The following is a 15313-nucleotide window of genomic DNA, read 5'->3' on the forward strand; positions in this document are numbered from 1 at the left end:
CCAAAAGTCATAAAGTTAAAGATGAAACATTCTTTTCAACATTTTAAGCAAGATTAGTGTATTATTTTTGTCTTGTACAATTTTAGAGTGAAAAAAGGAAAGGAGCACCATGCAAAAGTTTGGGCACCCCAAGAGATTTCAGCTCTCAGATAACTTTTACCAAGGTCTCAGACCTTCATTAGCTTGTTACGGCTATGGCTTGTTCACAGTCATCGTTAGGAAAGGCCAGGTGATGCATATTTCAAAGCTTTATAAATACCCTGACTCCTCAAACCTTGTCCCAACAATCAGCAGCCACGGGCTCCTCTAAGCAGCGCCTAGCACTCCGAAAATTAAAATAATGATGCCCACAAAGCAGGAGAAAGCTTTAAGAAGATAGCAAAGCGTTTTCAGGTCGCCATTTCCTCAGGTTTGTAATGTAATTAAGAAATGGCAGTTAACAGGAACGGTGGAGGTCAAGTTGAGGTCTGGAAGACCAAGAAACTTTCCAGAGAACTGCTCATAGGATTGCTAGAAAGGCAAATCAAGACCCCGTTGACTGCAAAAGACCTTCACAAGATTTAGCAGACTCTGGAGTGGTGATGCACTGTTCTACTGTGCAGCGACACCTGCACAAATACGACCTTCATGGAAGAGTCATCACCACAAATTCAGCATCAGAAGTTTGCAAAGGAACATCTAAACAAGACTGATGCATTTTGGAAACAAGTCCTGTGGACTGATGAAGTTAAAATAGAAACTTTTTGGCCGCAATGAGCAATGGTATGTTTGGAGAAAAAAAGGTGCAGAATTTCACGAAAAGAACACCTCTCCAACTGTTAAGCACAGGGGTGGATCAATCATGCTTTGGGCTTCTGTTGCAGCCAGTGGCACAGGGAACACTTCACTGGTGGAGAGAAGAATGAATTCAATTAAATACTAGAAAATTCTGGAAGCAAACATCACATGTCTGTAATAAAGCTGAAGATGAAAAGAGGATGGCTTCTACAAAAGGATAACGATCCTAAACACTCCTCAAAATCCACAATGGACTACCTCAAGAGGCACAAGCTGAAGGTTTTGCAATGGCCCTCACAGTCCCCGACCTAAACATCATCGAAAATCTGTGGATAGACCTCAAAAGAGCAGTGCATGCAACACAGCCCAAGACTCTCACAGAACTGGAAGCCTTTTGCAAGGAAGAATGGGTGAAAATCCCCGAAACAAGAATTGAAAGACTCTGAGCTAGCTACAGAAAGTGTTTACAAGCTGTGATACTTGCCAAAGGGGGTGTTACTAAGTACTGACCATGCAGGTGCCCAAACTTTTGCTTCGGGCCCTATTCCTTTTTTGTTATTTTGAAACTGTAAAGATAGAAATAAAAAAAGTAGTCTTGCTTAAAATATTAAAGAAATGTGTCATCTTTAACTTTATGCCTTTTGGAAATCAGATTATCTTTTACTCGCTTAGCTATTTCACAGTAAAAGAAATTTTGACCAGGGGTGCCTAAACTTTTTGCATGCCACTGTATATATAAATGACTTGGATAGAACACGTAGGTGGGCTGATTAGTAAGTTTGCAAATGATACAAAATTGGTACAGTTCTGGACAGTGAGGAACGTTGTCTAAGGATACAGCAGATATAGATCAGTTGGAAATATGGGTGGAGAAATAGCAAATGGAGCCTTATGCAGACAAGTGTGAGGTCTTACACCTTGTGAAATCAAATTGCAGTATACAGTAAATGGCAGGACCCTTAGAAGCACTGACGTGCCAAGGGATCTTGGGGGACAAGTCCATTGGTCCCTAAAAGTGGGCCAATGCAAGTAGATACAAATATAACTTGCATACCCAATGCTCCTCTTTATTGGTTGCGGGCATTGAGTATACAAGTCAGCAAGTCACGTTGCAGCCGTATAAAACTTTGGTTAGGCCACATTGGGAGTACTGTGTGCCACATTACAGGAAGGATGTGGAGAGCTTGGAGAGGGTGCCAGAAGAGGTTCACCAGGATGTTGGCAGAATTAGAGAGTATTAGCTATAAGGAGAGGTTGGGCAAACATGGATTATTTTCTCTGAACCATCAGAGGCTTAGGGGGTGACCTGATAGAAATATGTAAAATTATGAGGAGGTAATACATACTCAGAATGTTTTTCCCAGCGTAGAAATGTCAAATACTCCAGGACATAAGTTTAAGGCTAGAAGGGAAAAGTTTAAGGAGCTTAGTGAGGCAAGTTTTCTTTTTCCCCCCACAAAGAGTGGTAGGTTGCCTGGAACACACTGCCAGGGGAGTTAGTGGAAGCAGATACAATAGCAACATTTAAGGCAGTGCTTAGACAGGCATATGAACAGACAAGGGAAGGAAACATAGAGACCATGTGGGCAGATGGGATTACATTGGCATCATGGCTGGCACAGACATTATGAGCCACAGGCCCTGTTCCTGTGCTGTATTGTTCTATATTCTAAGTTGGCAAACCTTGAATACTCTGCACCAATTAATCTCAACATTAGCTAAATGCTGATGATACCATTATTCAATATACTTGCATGCCTTCCTATATAGTTTCCAAGTTTTTTTAAAATAACAAAATAGAACGAAATAGTTACTCGTATCTACATTTTTTTTCCTCTGACTGATCATTCCTTGGTGCATACTGTATTAAAAGTTTGGAAGGACAGTTACCATAAAGGATCTTGCTGCATTAAATGATTATTTATTAATTGCTGTCATCTACAAGCAGCTAAGCCACTCTAATGCCAATGAAAACATGAACCAAAATATGCTGACATCTAATCAACTGTGCACTCAAAGCAAATGAGGTAAAATGTCTCCCATGGAAAATATTTATACATCATTCAAACAGGTTCAAAAATTGTTAAAAATAAATGGATTTAATAAAAACAGATACAAATACTAACAAATAATTTAAAATATTAAAATAAAGAAAAATAAAGTAAACGGTGAATAACTTGTCTGCACTTTTTCCCACAGGGTTGGTGATTGCATGGTGAGCCCAGCAATGAAGTTAATATCATTTGCATGAGTATCTATGACCTCCAGCTTATCTGGACTTCTGCCTTTCACCCTACATGTCTAAAAAGACCAAGGCATGCTGAGACACAAATACACAGCATACGCTCCCCTTTGGAACTGCCAGCACAATTCGGCACACATACAGAATATACAGTACATTTTCCTCTACTAAATCATTGACTGTCCTTGAAGTTCAGGTTACAAGCTTATTCAACATGTACTTACTAGCATGTTTATACTTCCCCATAAACGGTTAAAACTAAAATAGAAATAAAATTTGCTGGAGATACTCAGTAGGTCATCTGTGGAGAGAGAAACAAACTTAATGTTTCAGATCTATGATCTTATGGTGAAAGGTCATCAACACTTAATTTTATGCCTATTCCTTCTCCAGATATGCTGCCTGATTTGCTAAGCATCTCCAGCATTTACTTTAGTTTCAGATTTTTGCATCTGCCATTGTTTGCTTCTCAATAACTTTCTATTCTACCAAACAATTAATTAGAACACAATAATATTTCCGAAGAGATGATAAAGTCAAGGTAACTTCATTATTGTTTAAACCTTTTAATGTTTGGTTCACATTATACTGAAAACTATTAAAATCTCATACTTCATAATGCAAATTGAGAAGCTAGTTCTGATAAATAACTACTTCAATTGGATTTTCAGATTCTTTGGCAGCCTGATAATAGGGAAAGGAATGATAATGAGAGAAATCTTATTTTTAAGTCTCTTCTGTGTCAGGAACCACTCTATTTCTCTAAGATCAGCTGACTTGAGTTCCTGCTATGTTTCATAAACGTCACCAAGTTACCTAAAGCAAATTACCAATTCAACAGCAGGAAAGTCAATGATGTTGCTACTAAAATCTAGAGAAACATCCAGAGTAGTCATCTAAAAATTGCTTAATGATGCAATCAAAACTAATTTTAACTAATTTTCATAATCCATGTAATTACTCATGATTTTTTTTTCCATTGGTCAACTAAACCAGTCTTCAATTTGAACATGGACAGTTCATAACTGCACTTCACATACCTTGGTTTCCTGTACAAATTCATCACAATAAATAGGCTCTTCATCAGGTAATTTACATAACTGTATTGCGCTCATATCTTGAAGTACTGCATCAATGCGAAATTCTATCAAGTCATTTACACGATTCAAAGGAGTTCGAGTTCTTCTGCAGGATGTCATGTACAAAATTAAAAACAAAAGTGATTCTTATCAGAAGATTGTTTACATGTTGCTTAGAATAAAGCAACATTATTAATGTGGTGCATGCCACAATTTGTTGGTTCTCCAACTTGTCACAGAATGTGAGCTTAGCAGACTGATTTCTTTCCTTGATGAGATACTCTAAGATCTGTGCTGAATCCCTGTGGCCAGACAATCTGAAAAAACTTCCCTTGTGCTCAAGAACTTCATCTCTATTGTCAGTAGGGTACATGTCTGTTGTTCCCTTATTGGAAAGAAATCAGCAGGTGACCTAGGATACCACTCTCCTACTGATGGCTGTGAATAACTTGTTGGAGGGCTCTTGTGAAATAACTGTCCAGAGAGACCCATGAAAATAAAAACTCTTAACTGATATTCAGAATATAAGGTTTGTTATACAAATATATCGTAATGTGTAGGAAAATAATTCAGAATTTAAATTAATTTATTTGCATTTTACTATGTGTACTTCTTGTAAATGTAAACTGCTAGTCAATAAGCACCCTATGTATGATGGTTCTGTGATCACACTCTATTAATATATTAACTAATTCATATTAAGTTTCAGATATAGTTGAAGATTAAAAGTTATTGACTAACTGTACCACAATTATCATCTGACATACTGAGTTTTCCGGAATTGGTAAGGGGTGTATATTCAAACATGACTAAACGTCTTTCATATCCGGGAATTTCCATTTAGGTACAGTAGTGTAGTGATTAAATACCTGGCCAGCAGCCAGATTTCTGGAATTTGATTCCTACCTTGGCAGCTAGGGAAGTGAAAATTCAAGTAAGTTATATACCCAATTTCAGAAAACCCCATCCTGTTCACTAATGTCATTCGTGGAAGGAAATCTGTCATCCTTATTTAAACTGGCCTACATCTGACTCCAAACCCACTGATGTAGTTGACTCTTAACTGCCTTTCTAAGTTCAGGAGAAATTAAAGATGCCAGCATTGCCACTGATATCCACATCCATGAATTAACAATAAAGAAAAACCTTGTGAGTACATTAAAATTGTCTACCTTTTCACCCAGATGCTTCACGGTGGTTTTGGAAAGGCCACTACTGGGTTACTGAACATTTCAGAAGTGATGCCCATTAAGTGGCAAATTTGCAATAAGAAATATGAAAGGAGCAATACACATGCACTGCAATTGACCCATCTTCCACAGAGTTTACTCCTGAATTGTGGATCATGAATTTGGATGTTTAAGAAAACAGCTGCAATTTGATTGACATAAAATAAGTGATTTTTTTTGGATTACATTCCATTTAGATTACACAATCCATAAAGTTGGTATGCTATACTTTCAAACTGTTTCTTTAGAAGTTCCTCAGAACACATGTTAAGGTGTTAGCCAATTTCAATAGCTCACTACACTTTTGACTTTAATAAACTAAATCCCTCATTTGTTGCAAGCTGAATAAATATACAGGACTTTCTAGATGATAAACAAAACATTCTTTACACAATTTTTTGATAAAAATAATCTCTTCAAAGAGTTGAACCAAGTATACTTCCTAGCAATTTTTGGCACAGGCTCACTTTCAGAACAATCAACAAAAGAAAAGGAGTTTTAATGTTGTCTATGCAACATTAAATGTTTACAACTTGAGCTAAGCAACTATATTTTGTCTGCATAAAGAATTTCTTTAGCACGTTGAGATAACTGGTGACCATTGTGAAGAGAGACCATTCAATTAAATTAAAGGTGCTATACTTGCTCTGTGCACTGTAATAAAATAATAAACCTGCTTTTTATCAAGGAGTTGAAAATTCCACTGTACAGAACGCACTTGGGAAATCAGCCACAATTTTATCTTCTAATCACATGCATGTTAAATACAAAGGATTAACTCACCTAAAGCTTCAGAAATTCTTTTCAGGAATTTGTCAATGTTTAAAGAAGTCAGTTGAGAGAAGTCAAGCCTGGCTGCAATGCATTATCCACTTTAACTAAATGAGGACTCATCAGTTGCACAAAAAAACTTTGAATTTTTGATCTCACTCTTTTGTTTTCTGATAAGGTCATCTAAATAAATGTAAAAGAACAGCTCGATTTATCTTGCAAACAATTTGAACTTCTACAATTTAACAAGATGGTTATAAGCAAAACAAAAATATCAATCTATGAAGCAAGATATTTTAAATGGTTGAAGTCATTTATGTTTAATTTCCTTTAAAAGAGCCACTAACGTTACATATCCTCTCATATGCAACATTCTAGGTTACACCTGACTGATTCCATGATCATTAATGAAAGTGTAAAGAATAATTAATTTTATCATCCTTCTTTCTGCCTTTGGTTGTTATTCAGAACATCTAAGGAACCCATTCTTCCTGGATTTGCCAAGTTTGGCAGGATGATGTGGAGTGAAACTTCTACAACATAAAAAATTTTGCTCCTGCCTACACCAGGGTAATAGGCAATCTGGAAATCATCGGGGATCTCCTAACCTATGTAAATGAGCCTGGTGCTGTAGCGGTTAAATGCACAATGTTGGTGTGATAAGACAAGAGCATTACTGAGTCCCTGAGTCATTTTGGAAAGATCTAAACATTAGGAAGTTAAGGAAACCCAGTGCAATAGCTAGATGCCAAACTATCTAAGAATGCTGCCAATATCTTAAAACATATTCAAACAATTAGAACAAAAACTGCCTGGCAGAATTAGTAGGTCAGGCAGCATTTGTGGGAAGAGACATACAATTAACATTTCAGGTGAAAGACATTAACTCTGTTTCTTTCCCAACAAATGCTGCCTGACCTGATATTTCCAACTAACTGCAGTATTAAGTTTTTGCATGCACAGACAAGTTTAATTCAAACATATGAATCAGGAGCAGGGGTAGGCCCATCAAACCTGCTTCACCGTTTAATAATCTGATATGACTGATAATGCCTAATGCGGACTGAAATCTACCCCCTCCCATTCACTCACTGCAAAGAGCCAGAAACTTCAGGCCTTCTCTGGTGCTTGCAATTCCTCTTTTTTTTACCCTGGAGCATATAAGCGACCAGACAGTGGATCTGCAGATGGTGATCCCATATCTGTTAACTTAGGCTAAAGCAAAAAGATGGGAAGGGTAGTTCCTCAGGTGCTCTGCACTTCAGATATCTTTAAGTACCCAGGAAACAGAGTTAATAGAGTAAACATTAATCATTTTCATTTTTCTGCTACACCTCAAAACATTACCTGGAGTCTATTATAGTTCTTTTAAGGATATCTTGTTTCTGAAGAAATACTTTGGCAAATGGAGGAATTTCAAGACCCATCTTGGCCATGCATTCAGTTTCACGTATTAAAATTAGGATTTGAGGATCAAAGTTCACAAACAGTTCTCCTGTCTCTGGGGCTTTCACCAACAACGATGCCTGCAATCCTGCTTTTGCTACTTCAATCTAAGGAAAGAGATCAAATCAATGTGATTAATTAGGAAGAAACCATTTCACTCATTGGGAGAATTCAACATTCATTTAATCACATGAAGCCTTCTAAAGACAATTATCAGTGTTTTAGATCTGCAATCAAATACATATTGAAATATTTTCTTTTTGAGCTAATGGTTACATTCAACCATCAAAGAGTTTGTTTCTTTTCACTGTGAAAATGGCTTTAAATTGTCAAATTGAATTTAATTATCAAAGTTAGATTTTTTGTTTTGCTGCTACATCATTTGTAAGTTTTCCATAATAGTGCAGTGAGATTATCCAATGAGTACCTGAACCAAAAAGGCTAGCAGTACTAATTTATAATGACAATTTAGCGAATGTAAGCAGAGAAGTTAGTACAAGCACAACTGCTACCAGTGTCACTGAAATAGCAACCGCAACACTCACTGGGTCAAGCAGCATCCGTGGAAAGAGAAACAGGGTTAAATTTTCAGGTCAGAGATGTTGCTTGATATGCTGAGTGTTTCTAGCATTTCAGACTTTTTAGACTTTAGTCTTAATTTCAGACTTCCAACATTCTCAGTTGTTTTGATTTTCATTTATGAATACCACAGAGTTCCTTGTCACTATCAAAGAATACTGTTGGAAGCTTGCATGAGTTTGGAGGCTTTAAGCCTGCCAATGAAATATTCGGCAAATGAGACATTGTTTCACATTCATTGCCAAAATCATTCTTAAATAATGGTGTATAAAAACAGAAAATGCTGGAATTACTCACTAGGTAAGGCAGGATCAGTGCAGAGATAAACAGATTTAATGTTTCTCACTGTTGATGTTTCATAAACAATCGGGATGGATTCATTAACTTGCTTTATGTGGTGTGTTTAATGCAATAAAACAACCCAAATGAAAGATGAAATGTCATCAACCTGAAATGTTAACCTTGTTTCTCTCTTCACAGATATGGCTGATCTGCTGTGTATTTCCAGCATTTTCTCCTTTTGTTTTAGCCTCTGCAATATTTGCTCTTTGAACAATGGTTTATTTCAATGAGGTATCTGAAGGCATTTAACTAACTTTCTTTTCTAAAAATGCCCTAGCATATTAGCACACTCCACACTGATCTAGCTCACTATGCTCCACATCCTCCTCCTTGGTAGATACCAATGCAAAATACTCATTTAGGATCTTGCCCAAGCACATGTTCTCTCTTTTATCCTTGTTTGGTCCTACCCTCTCCCTAGTTATCCTTTTGCTCTTGAAACATGTACAGGATGCCATGGGATAACTCGCACAAGTCTATGCTACTCAGCAATGTGCAAATGGCTGGATTTCAAACAACATATTCTCCACATAGTTCTGAATGTCATCAGTATTACTCTGAAAGAATAGATATGGTTATTTTGTCGTTCTCTAGCATTCATTACCTGTCTCAGCCAGCCTCGATGATACAGCACCTCGAACTCCAGCAGAACTTTTGCACTTTGTTATAGTTGCGGACAATGCGCTTGGCATCTGCTGTCTGCAGGATGTTTGGCTGTTGTTGAAAAAGTTCCATTGGTTCATGAATCTTATGGAAAAGCTGACGTGCCCACAGAATCTTCCCTGCTATTGGTGGCATGTCTCGTGCAACAGGGGGATCATTTTTTTGTCTGGTGTAAAGTTTAGACACCATCTCAATGTCATGTCCATAATTTTGAAGAACCTTCTGGTATTTTTCATCTATAGCAAGATCTGATATCTCAAGTCTGGACAAACGGTATATAAAAAAAATAAACTGGTAAAATGATACTCATGTTCTCTGCCTCAAATAAGCCCCCACAACACCTCCATCCTCAGCTATTACAATGCCCACGCTAAACTCTTGTGGCCCCCAACAACCCCCAAGGTCCTGCTGCCACAGCTGACCCATGAAGTGAAAGAGTTCTTGAACATGCAACTAGGCTTCAGACCACTCGCATGGTCTTCTGACAGCTTATGCTGGCAAAGACTTTTTAGCTGCTTTCACAGACATTTAAATACAGTTGAAATGAATTTAAATAATTAAGAAATTTAAAATTATTTTAAGTTAAAAACTTTTTGAAAACATATAAAAGCACTTTTATCTGTTGTTAACTAGAAACGTATAGTCAAATAAAGAAAAACGAAGAAAAAAAACTGTCAAGCATACCTTTATAAAGAAGGATAATGATACAATTCAAATGACCACTACATATGGCAGTAGGATATGAAATACATCCAGCCCCTCAGTTCAGAATGAATAGACTTGTCCTAGACTGAGTGCCAAGTGTGGAACCAAAGTGAGACGTTAGATGTACTAGCATCTGATTTCCAGTGCACTCTGTACTTCCACAGATTTGGAAATCACAAACAGAAACCTGCAACAAGCACCTGCTCTCAGTTCTCTTTGGAGCCACCAGCACAACGTGGAAGGGAAGTTCAGCTGGGGCCATTTTACAGGAATTAAGATGGCTACATAAGGAAAAGGATAAATTCTATTACATGCACCAAGAAAAAAAAATTGTCTGTCAAATAATATATTAAGCATGAGGCTCATAAAGCAGTCATGAAGCTCTTTATATATTTAAATAGGGGAGAACAATGCCTTCTTTGGATTCCTTGTTGAAAGTATATAGGAATGAGCGTGTTTTGTGGTGCATTTCAAAAAATTTTTCCTTAATTATTTCTATATCACAGGAATATTTCTAACAGAATGTGCTCAAGCTACCCCTCTCATAATTGTTCCCCTCCAGGACTTGCATTCAGTTGCAGAAATATAATATTCACTTTTGTACAATGGTTTGAGATGCCAGTAAGGCACAACAGTTCTCCAAATGGTACTAATGCATCTCAAAGCCAATTTTGGGGCATGCACAGCACCCATTTCAGACCTAAGTGCAAAGCAAATTTGTACCTTCTTAACTTTAACATGGCATGAAACATGTCTGCCTATATAGGTAATCATATTACCTTTCAAACTTCTTCAATAATGTCAAAGCTCGTTCTGTATTCTTAATTTTTTCAACAGTGCTTTCTATAAACATCTTGAGCTGGCTCTGTGCAAGAAGAACATTTAAATTCAGATTTCAATAATTGATGTGGACAATTTGAAAACAGAACTTTAAGACAATATAATAATGCATTTAATCAATCACAATAAGGTACTTGTACTGCATGCAACAGATCTCCCTGCAGATATGCCCATTATTGGGCAATTCCAGATCAAAAGCTGTACCACTCAGTCAGTTGTCAGCCCTTACACCTCGCAGACTCCTCATGGAATCCAAAGGGGTAATATACACTTCCATCGATTTCCCAGCTTTCAGACTGGAAAACCCACCCACTGAAGATCTGCCATATTAATCTGGTAGGCCCATTGAAATCAAAGGGAAAAATTAGCTATCAGGAGAAATGCAAAAAATATTTTTATTTGACTTAATTAATTTAGATGTTTTAATTGTTTTAATGTGTATATATACGCTCATACACACACTTGTGCTTTTTATTAGTCTTTTGAAAGTTATTTAAAATAATTTTAACTTTTTAAACATATCTTTTAGTGAATTTCTAGATGCTGCAATTTGGTGATCAAGCATTCTATAAAACAAATGTCAAAGACGTTCATAAATGTTCCAGTAAAACAACTATTACCTGATACATGAATATTACTGCATGAAGCTAATTTACTAAAGTTGTAAGGTGTAATATTCCATGAACAACAAGAGTGATTCAAACTGTAACTGTGCAGTTATATAAATCAAAACCCAAGATTAATTTCAAAGCTAATGGCAAACAATATTTACTGGCTTAAAAGAGCAGGAAAAAATACAAAATCCTAGAAAATCCATCTCAGAGAAACTTCTGTCTGACCTGATGGGTGCTGGAAGAAAACAAGCAAACATATTTTAATTGATTTCTAGATAATTGTAATTTGTGAGCCAAGCATTCTATAAAACAGTCATTACTTCCCTCACAGCATCCTGGATACTTACATGCACATCATCAGTCTGCTTACAAAACTCATCATAATCTCGGTCAAAATCAGCTTTCCTCTGATCTAGGAAGTTGTATTGTTTTTTTCTTCAAAACCATAACAATACTCTGAAACAATAACACACATTACTGGATGGGTCATGTTTACAAAATCAATAAATTCTCCAATAATATCATCTTTAGAACATTGAACAGTACAGCACAGGAACAGATCCTTTGGCCCACAATGTTGTGCCGAACCGAAATAAAATGCCCAACTAAACTAAACCCTTCTGCCTACCCTTCTGTCCATATCCTACCATTTCCCTCACATTCATGTCCCTATCGTATGTGTCTCCACCACCACCCCAGGCAGTGCATTCCAGGCACCCACCACCCTCTGTGCAAAAAACTTGCCCCGCACATCTCCTTTGAACTTTCCCTCCTTTGAACTTTCCCCCCTTAAATGCATGCCCTCTGGTATTAGACATTTCAACCTTGGGGAAAGGATACTGGCTGTCTACTCTATCTATGCCTCTCATAATCTTATAAACCGCTATCAGATCTCTCCTCAGCCTCCACCACACGAGAGAAAAACAACCCAAGTTTGTCCAACATCTCCTCATAGCACATGCCCTCTAATCCAGGCAGTATCGTGGTAAACCTATTCGGACACCTCTCCAAAGCCTCCACATCCTTCCTATAATGGGACGACCCAGAACTGAATGCAATACTCCAGATGCGGCCTAACTAAAGTTTTATAAAGCTGCAGCATAACTTCCTGACTCTTGAACTCAGTGCCTCAACTAATGAAGGCAAGCATGCCATATGCCTTCTTTACCACCCCATCAACCTGTGTAGCCACTTTCAGGGAGCTATGAGCTTTGACCCCAAGATCCCTCTGCAATCAACACTGTTAAGGGTCTTGCCATTAACTGAGTACTGTCTCTTTACATTTGATCTCCTAAGGTGCAACACTTCACATTTTGGCTGGGTTGAACTCCATCTGCCATTTCTCCACTCATATCTGCAATTGATCTATATCCCACTGTATATCCCGATTCTGTAACCTACCTATTTATCATGTGAACTTAAGTATTAATTAGTAATATTTTTCACAGAGTTTTTCTACTTTGAGGAGACAATTCTCATTCATTCCCAACGGATAACTGTGCTTCAGTGGATCAATATAAAGCAGTCTGTTTCACTATTTTTTTAGTATGTTCTCACAAGTTACATATATTGAAAGCTTTTTAGATATTCATTGACACAAGCCATATTAGAACCATGCTCCCTCCATTACAACAAACAAGCTGGTGTGTAAAGATTAAGGACAGTGCAAAAAGAATTCTAAAGGTCTTTTTCGATTCTTTTAGAAGGTTGAATTATAGTTATTCCCGCCATGTATAACAACATAGCAATGCATTATTCATTAGCTTGAAAGAATCAACTGAATTTGATTCAGAGATTTCTTGTAACATTGACCCTCAAGTGGGCGAGTATCAACCTTCCAATTGTGGGAAGATCCTACCCATTTTTATGAAATAAACCCTTGTCCCAGGCCCCCAAAACCACTCTCCAAGCAGTACGATTAAAATGGTAATGAATTTGAGACACTGCATCTCTCACTGCACTTCACTTTCACTGCGATTTGAGGATGAAAATAATTAATTAGTTATCACAACAAAACAATTTGACTGTGAGCATTTCTTTGCCTAAACTAAGCTTCAAGAAAGTACCTGAAATTGAGCAGACAGTGCTTCTAGTCCTTCAATCTTGGAATCCTGGAGAGCAGAGTATGCAGATATGGCACTAAATATACCAATAATCTTATTCAGGCGCCTTTGAAATGTATCAAATTTGCCAAAGATATACATTTCACTGAAATCAAACTGTCGCTCTGCTGGGTTTTGTTCAAGTTTTTGTTTTATTTTATGAAAACAGCGTTGATATTCCTGCAAGATACGAAAGAAAGCAACTTTGGGATTTCTGCATTAAATTGGCATGCTTAGAAATCATCATGTCCCTGTTACTTTCACAGCTGGTGAATCTGGCAACCTGCAGCATAATTGAAATCCAAAAATCTGGTCTATGTAGTGCTGGAACATGAGTTTCTGCTGTAAATATATTGCTTTTTCACTCATGTCATAAATGACAAGCCCTCCCTTCACTATTACTTTTATCTTGTTAACTTCAATAGTTTCATAAGTACAGCATGCACCAGGCAATATTAATGGCATTAAGTACTATGAATGTACATTTTTTTCGGTGAGAATGGACTTACTATTGTAAAATATTCTTCAAAACTATATGATGCAGTACCTTCGAGTTTCCGGTGGGATCCTGACTTGCAAGGAATGCTATTTGAAGAACAAGAGTGATAACATTGCAGTCTAAAACTTTTCAACTCACACTCTGGGTATGGTGCCTTGCTGGGATAAAGAATCACCCTAACTGATGTACTTTAATTCAGCATTTGAAACTTCACTATTTCCTTTGAAGAAAGCAAAGATATAACAATGGATTTATCATAAAACATGAACTTGAAAAGGGAAATCCTTGCTTAAACTAAAATTGAGGAGATGGCAGAGATGGGAACAGTAAACAACATTTAAGAGGCATCTGGACAGGTACTTGAATGTGCAAGGCATAGAGGGATAAGGAAATAATGCAGGCAAGTGGGATTAGTACAAATAAGCATGACAGTCAGCGTATAACATTTTAACTCGATGCAATCTCATTGAATTCATGGATATAACTGAAAGCAGAAAAGGTTAATGCAGAGGATTTAAAGGCTTCATTATTAGGCTTCATAGCTCCAGCTGTTTGGACACTTGAGCTGTTTGGACACTACATCAGAAGTGTGATAAAATATTTTCCATTAGCTGGAAGAGAGCTCCAGCTACACAAGCCTGAGTTACAAGGAGAGATGGTGTACACTCGGACTTTATTGCCTGGAACATAGGAGATTAAGGGGTGACCCAATAGAGGTATATAAGATCATGACCAGCACAGAGAGGGTGAAAGCACATAGTCTTTACCCAGGGACAGGGTACTAAAAACAAGAAGGCATAGGTTTAGATCAGAGGCGAGAGGATTTAAAATGGACATCAGGGGCAGCTTCTTCATGCAAAGGGTGGTGTGTATTTGGAATGAGCTGCCAGAAAGAATGGTTGGGCAAGCACATTAGCAACGTTTTAAAGCCATCTAGATACCTGTAAGTACATGGATAGGAGAGCTTTAGAGGGCTATGATGGGACTAGCTCGCTGGGCAACACAGTCGGCATGGACGAGTTGGGCTGAAGGGCCTGTTTCCATGCTGTAAGACTCTGAGTCCTTAACACCATCCAGGGCAAGAACGCTGTTGATGGCATTCCCACAACCAACCAAATCAATATGATTGTGCATGTACCATCTACAATGTATGCACTCCATAATTCTGCAACTAGACTAGCACCATACAAGCCTGCCGAATCACCTGCCTAGAAGGACACCGCCATCAGGTACATGGAAATGCCAATACTTGCAAATTTCCCTCCAAACTGTCAAGTGACATGATATGCACACCTCACGGGAAAAGCTCCATGCTCAGAAAGCAAAATTGTAAAAGAGATCCCAAGTGCTAACTCACCATTGATCCAATAATAACAAAAAACATGATTTGTTTTAAAAGGTTAAACTGTTTTTAGGATAGTGTTG

The 15313-nt window shown here is 37.5% G+C and overlaps 1 protein-coding gene across 1 annotated transcript in view; it reads right to left on the reverse strand.

Moving 5' to 3' along the window:
* dnah5 (dynein, axonemal, heavy chain 5) overlaps positions 1-15313 on the reverse strand; it is a 176787-nt gene that overhangs the window by 130594 nt on the left and 30880 nt on the right. The window contains 11 exon segments of the mRNA XM_052016973.1: positions 4060-4201; positions 6107-6161; positions 6164-6281; positions 7446-7468; positions 7471-7651; positions 9070-9125; positions 9128-9390; positions 10613-10698; positions 11635-11721; positions 11723-11743; positions 13354-13592. Coding sequence (XP_051872933.1) covers positions 4060-4201; positions 6107-6161; positions 6164-6281; positions 7446-7468; positions 7471-7651; positions 9070-9125; positions 9128-9390; positions 10613-10698; positions 11635-11721; positions 11723-11743; positions 13354-13592 — 1271 coding nt within the window.

Source organism: Pristis pectinata, chromosome 5, assembly GCF_009764475.1.
Source record: "Pristis pectinata isolate sPriPec2 chromosome 5, sPriPec2.1.pri, whole genome shotgun sequence".
In the NCBI taxonomy this organism is placed as follows: Eukaryota; Metazoa; Chordata; class Chondrichthyes; order Rhinopristiformes; family Pristidae; genus Pristis; species Pristis pectinata.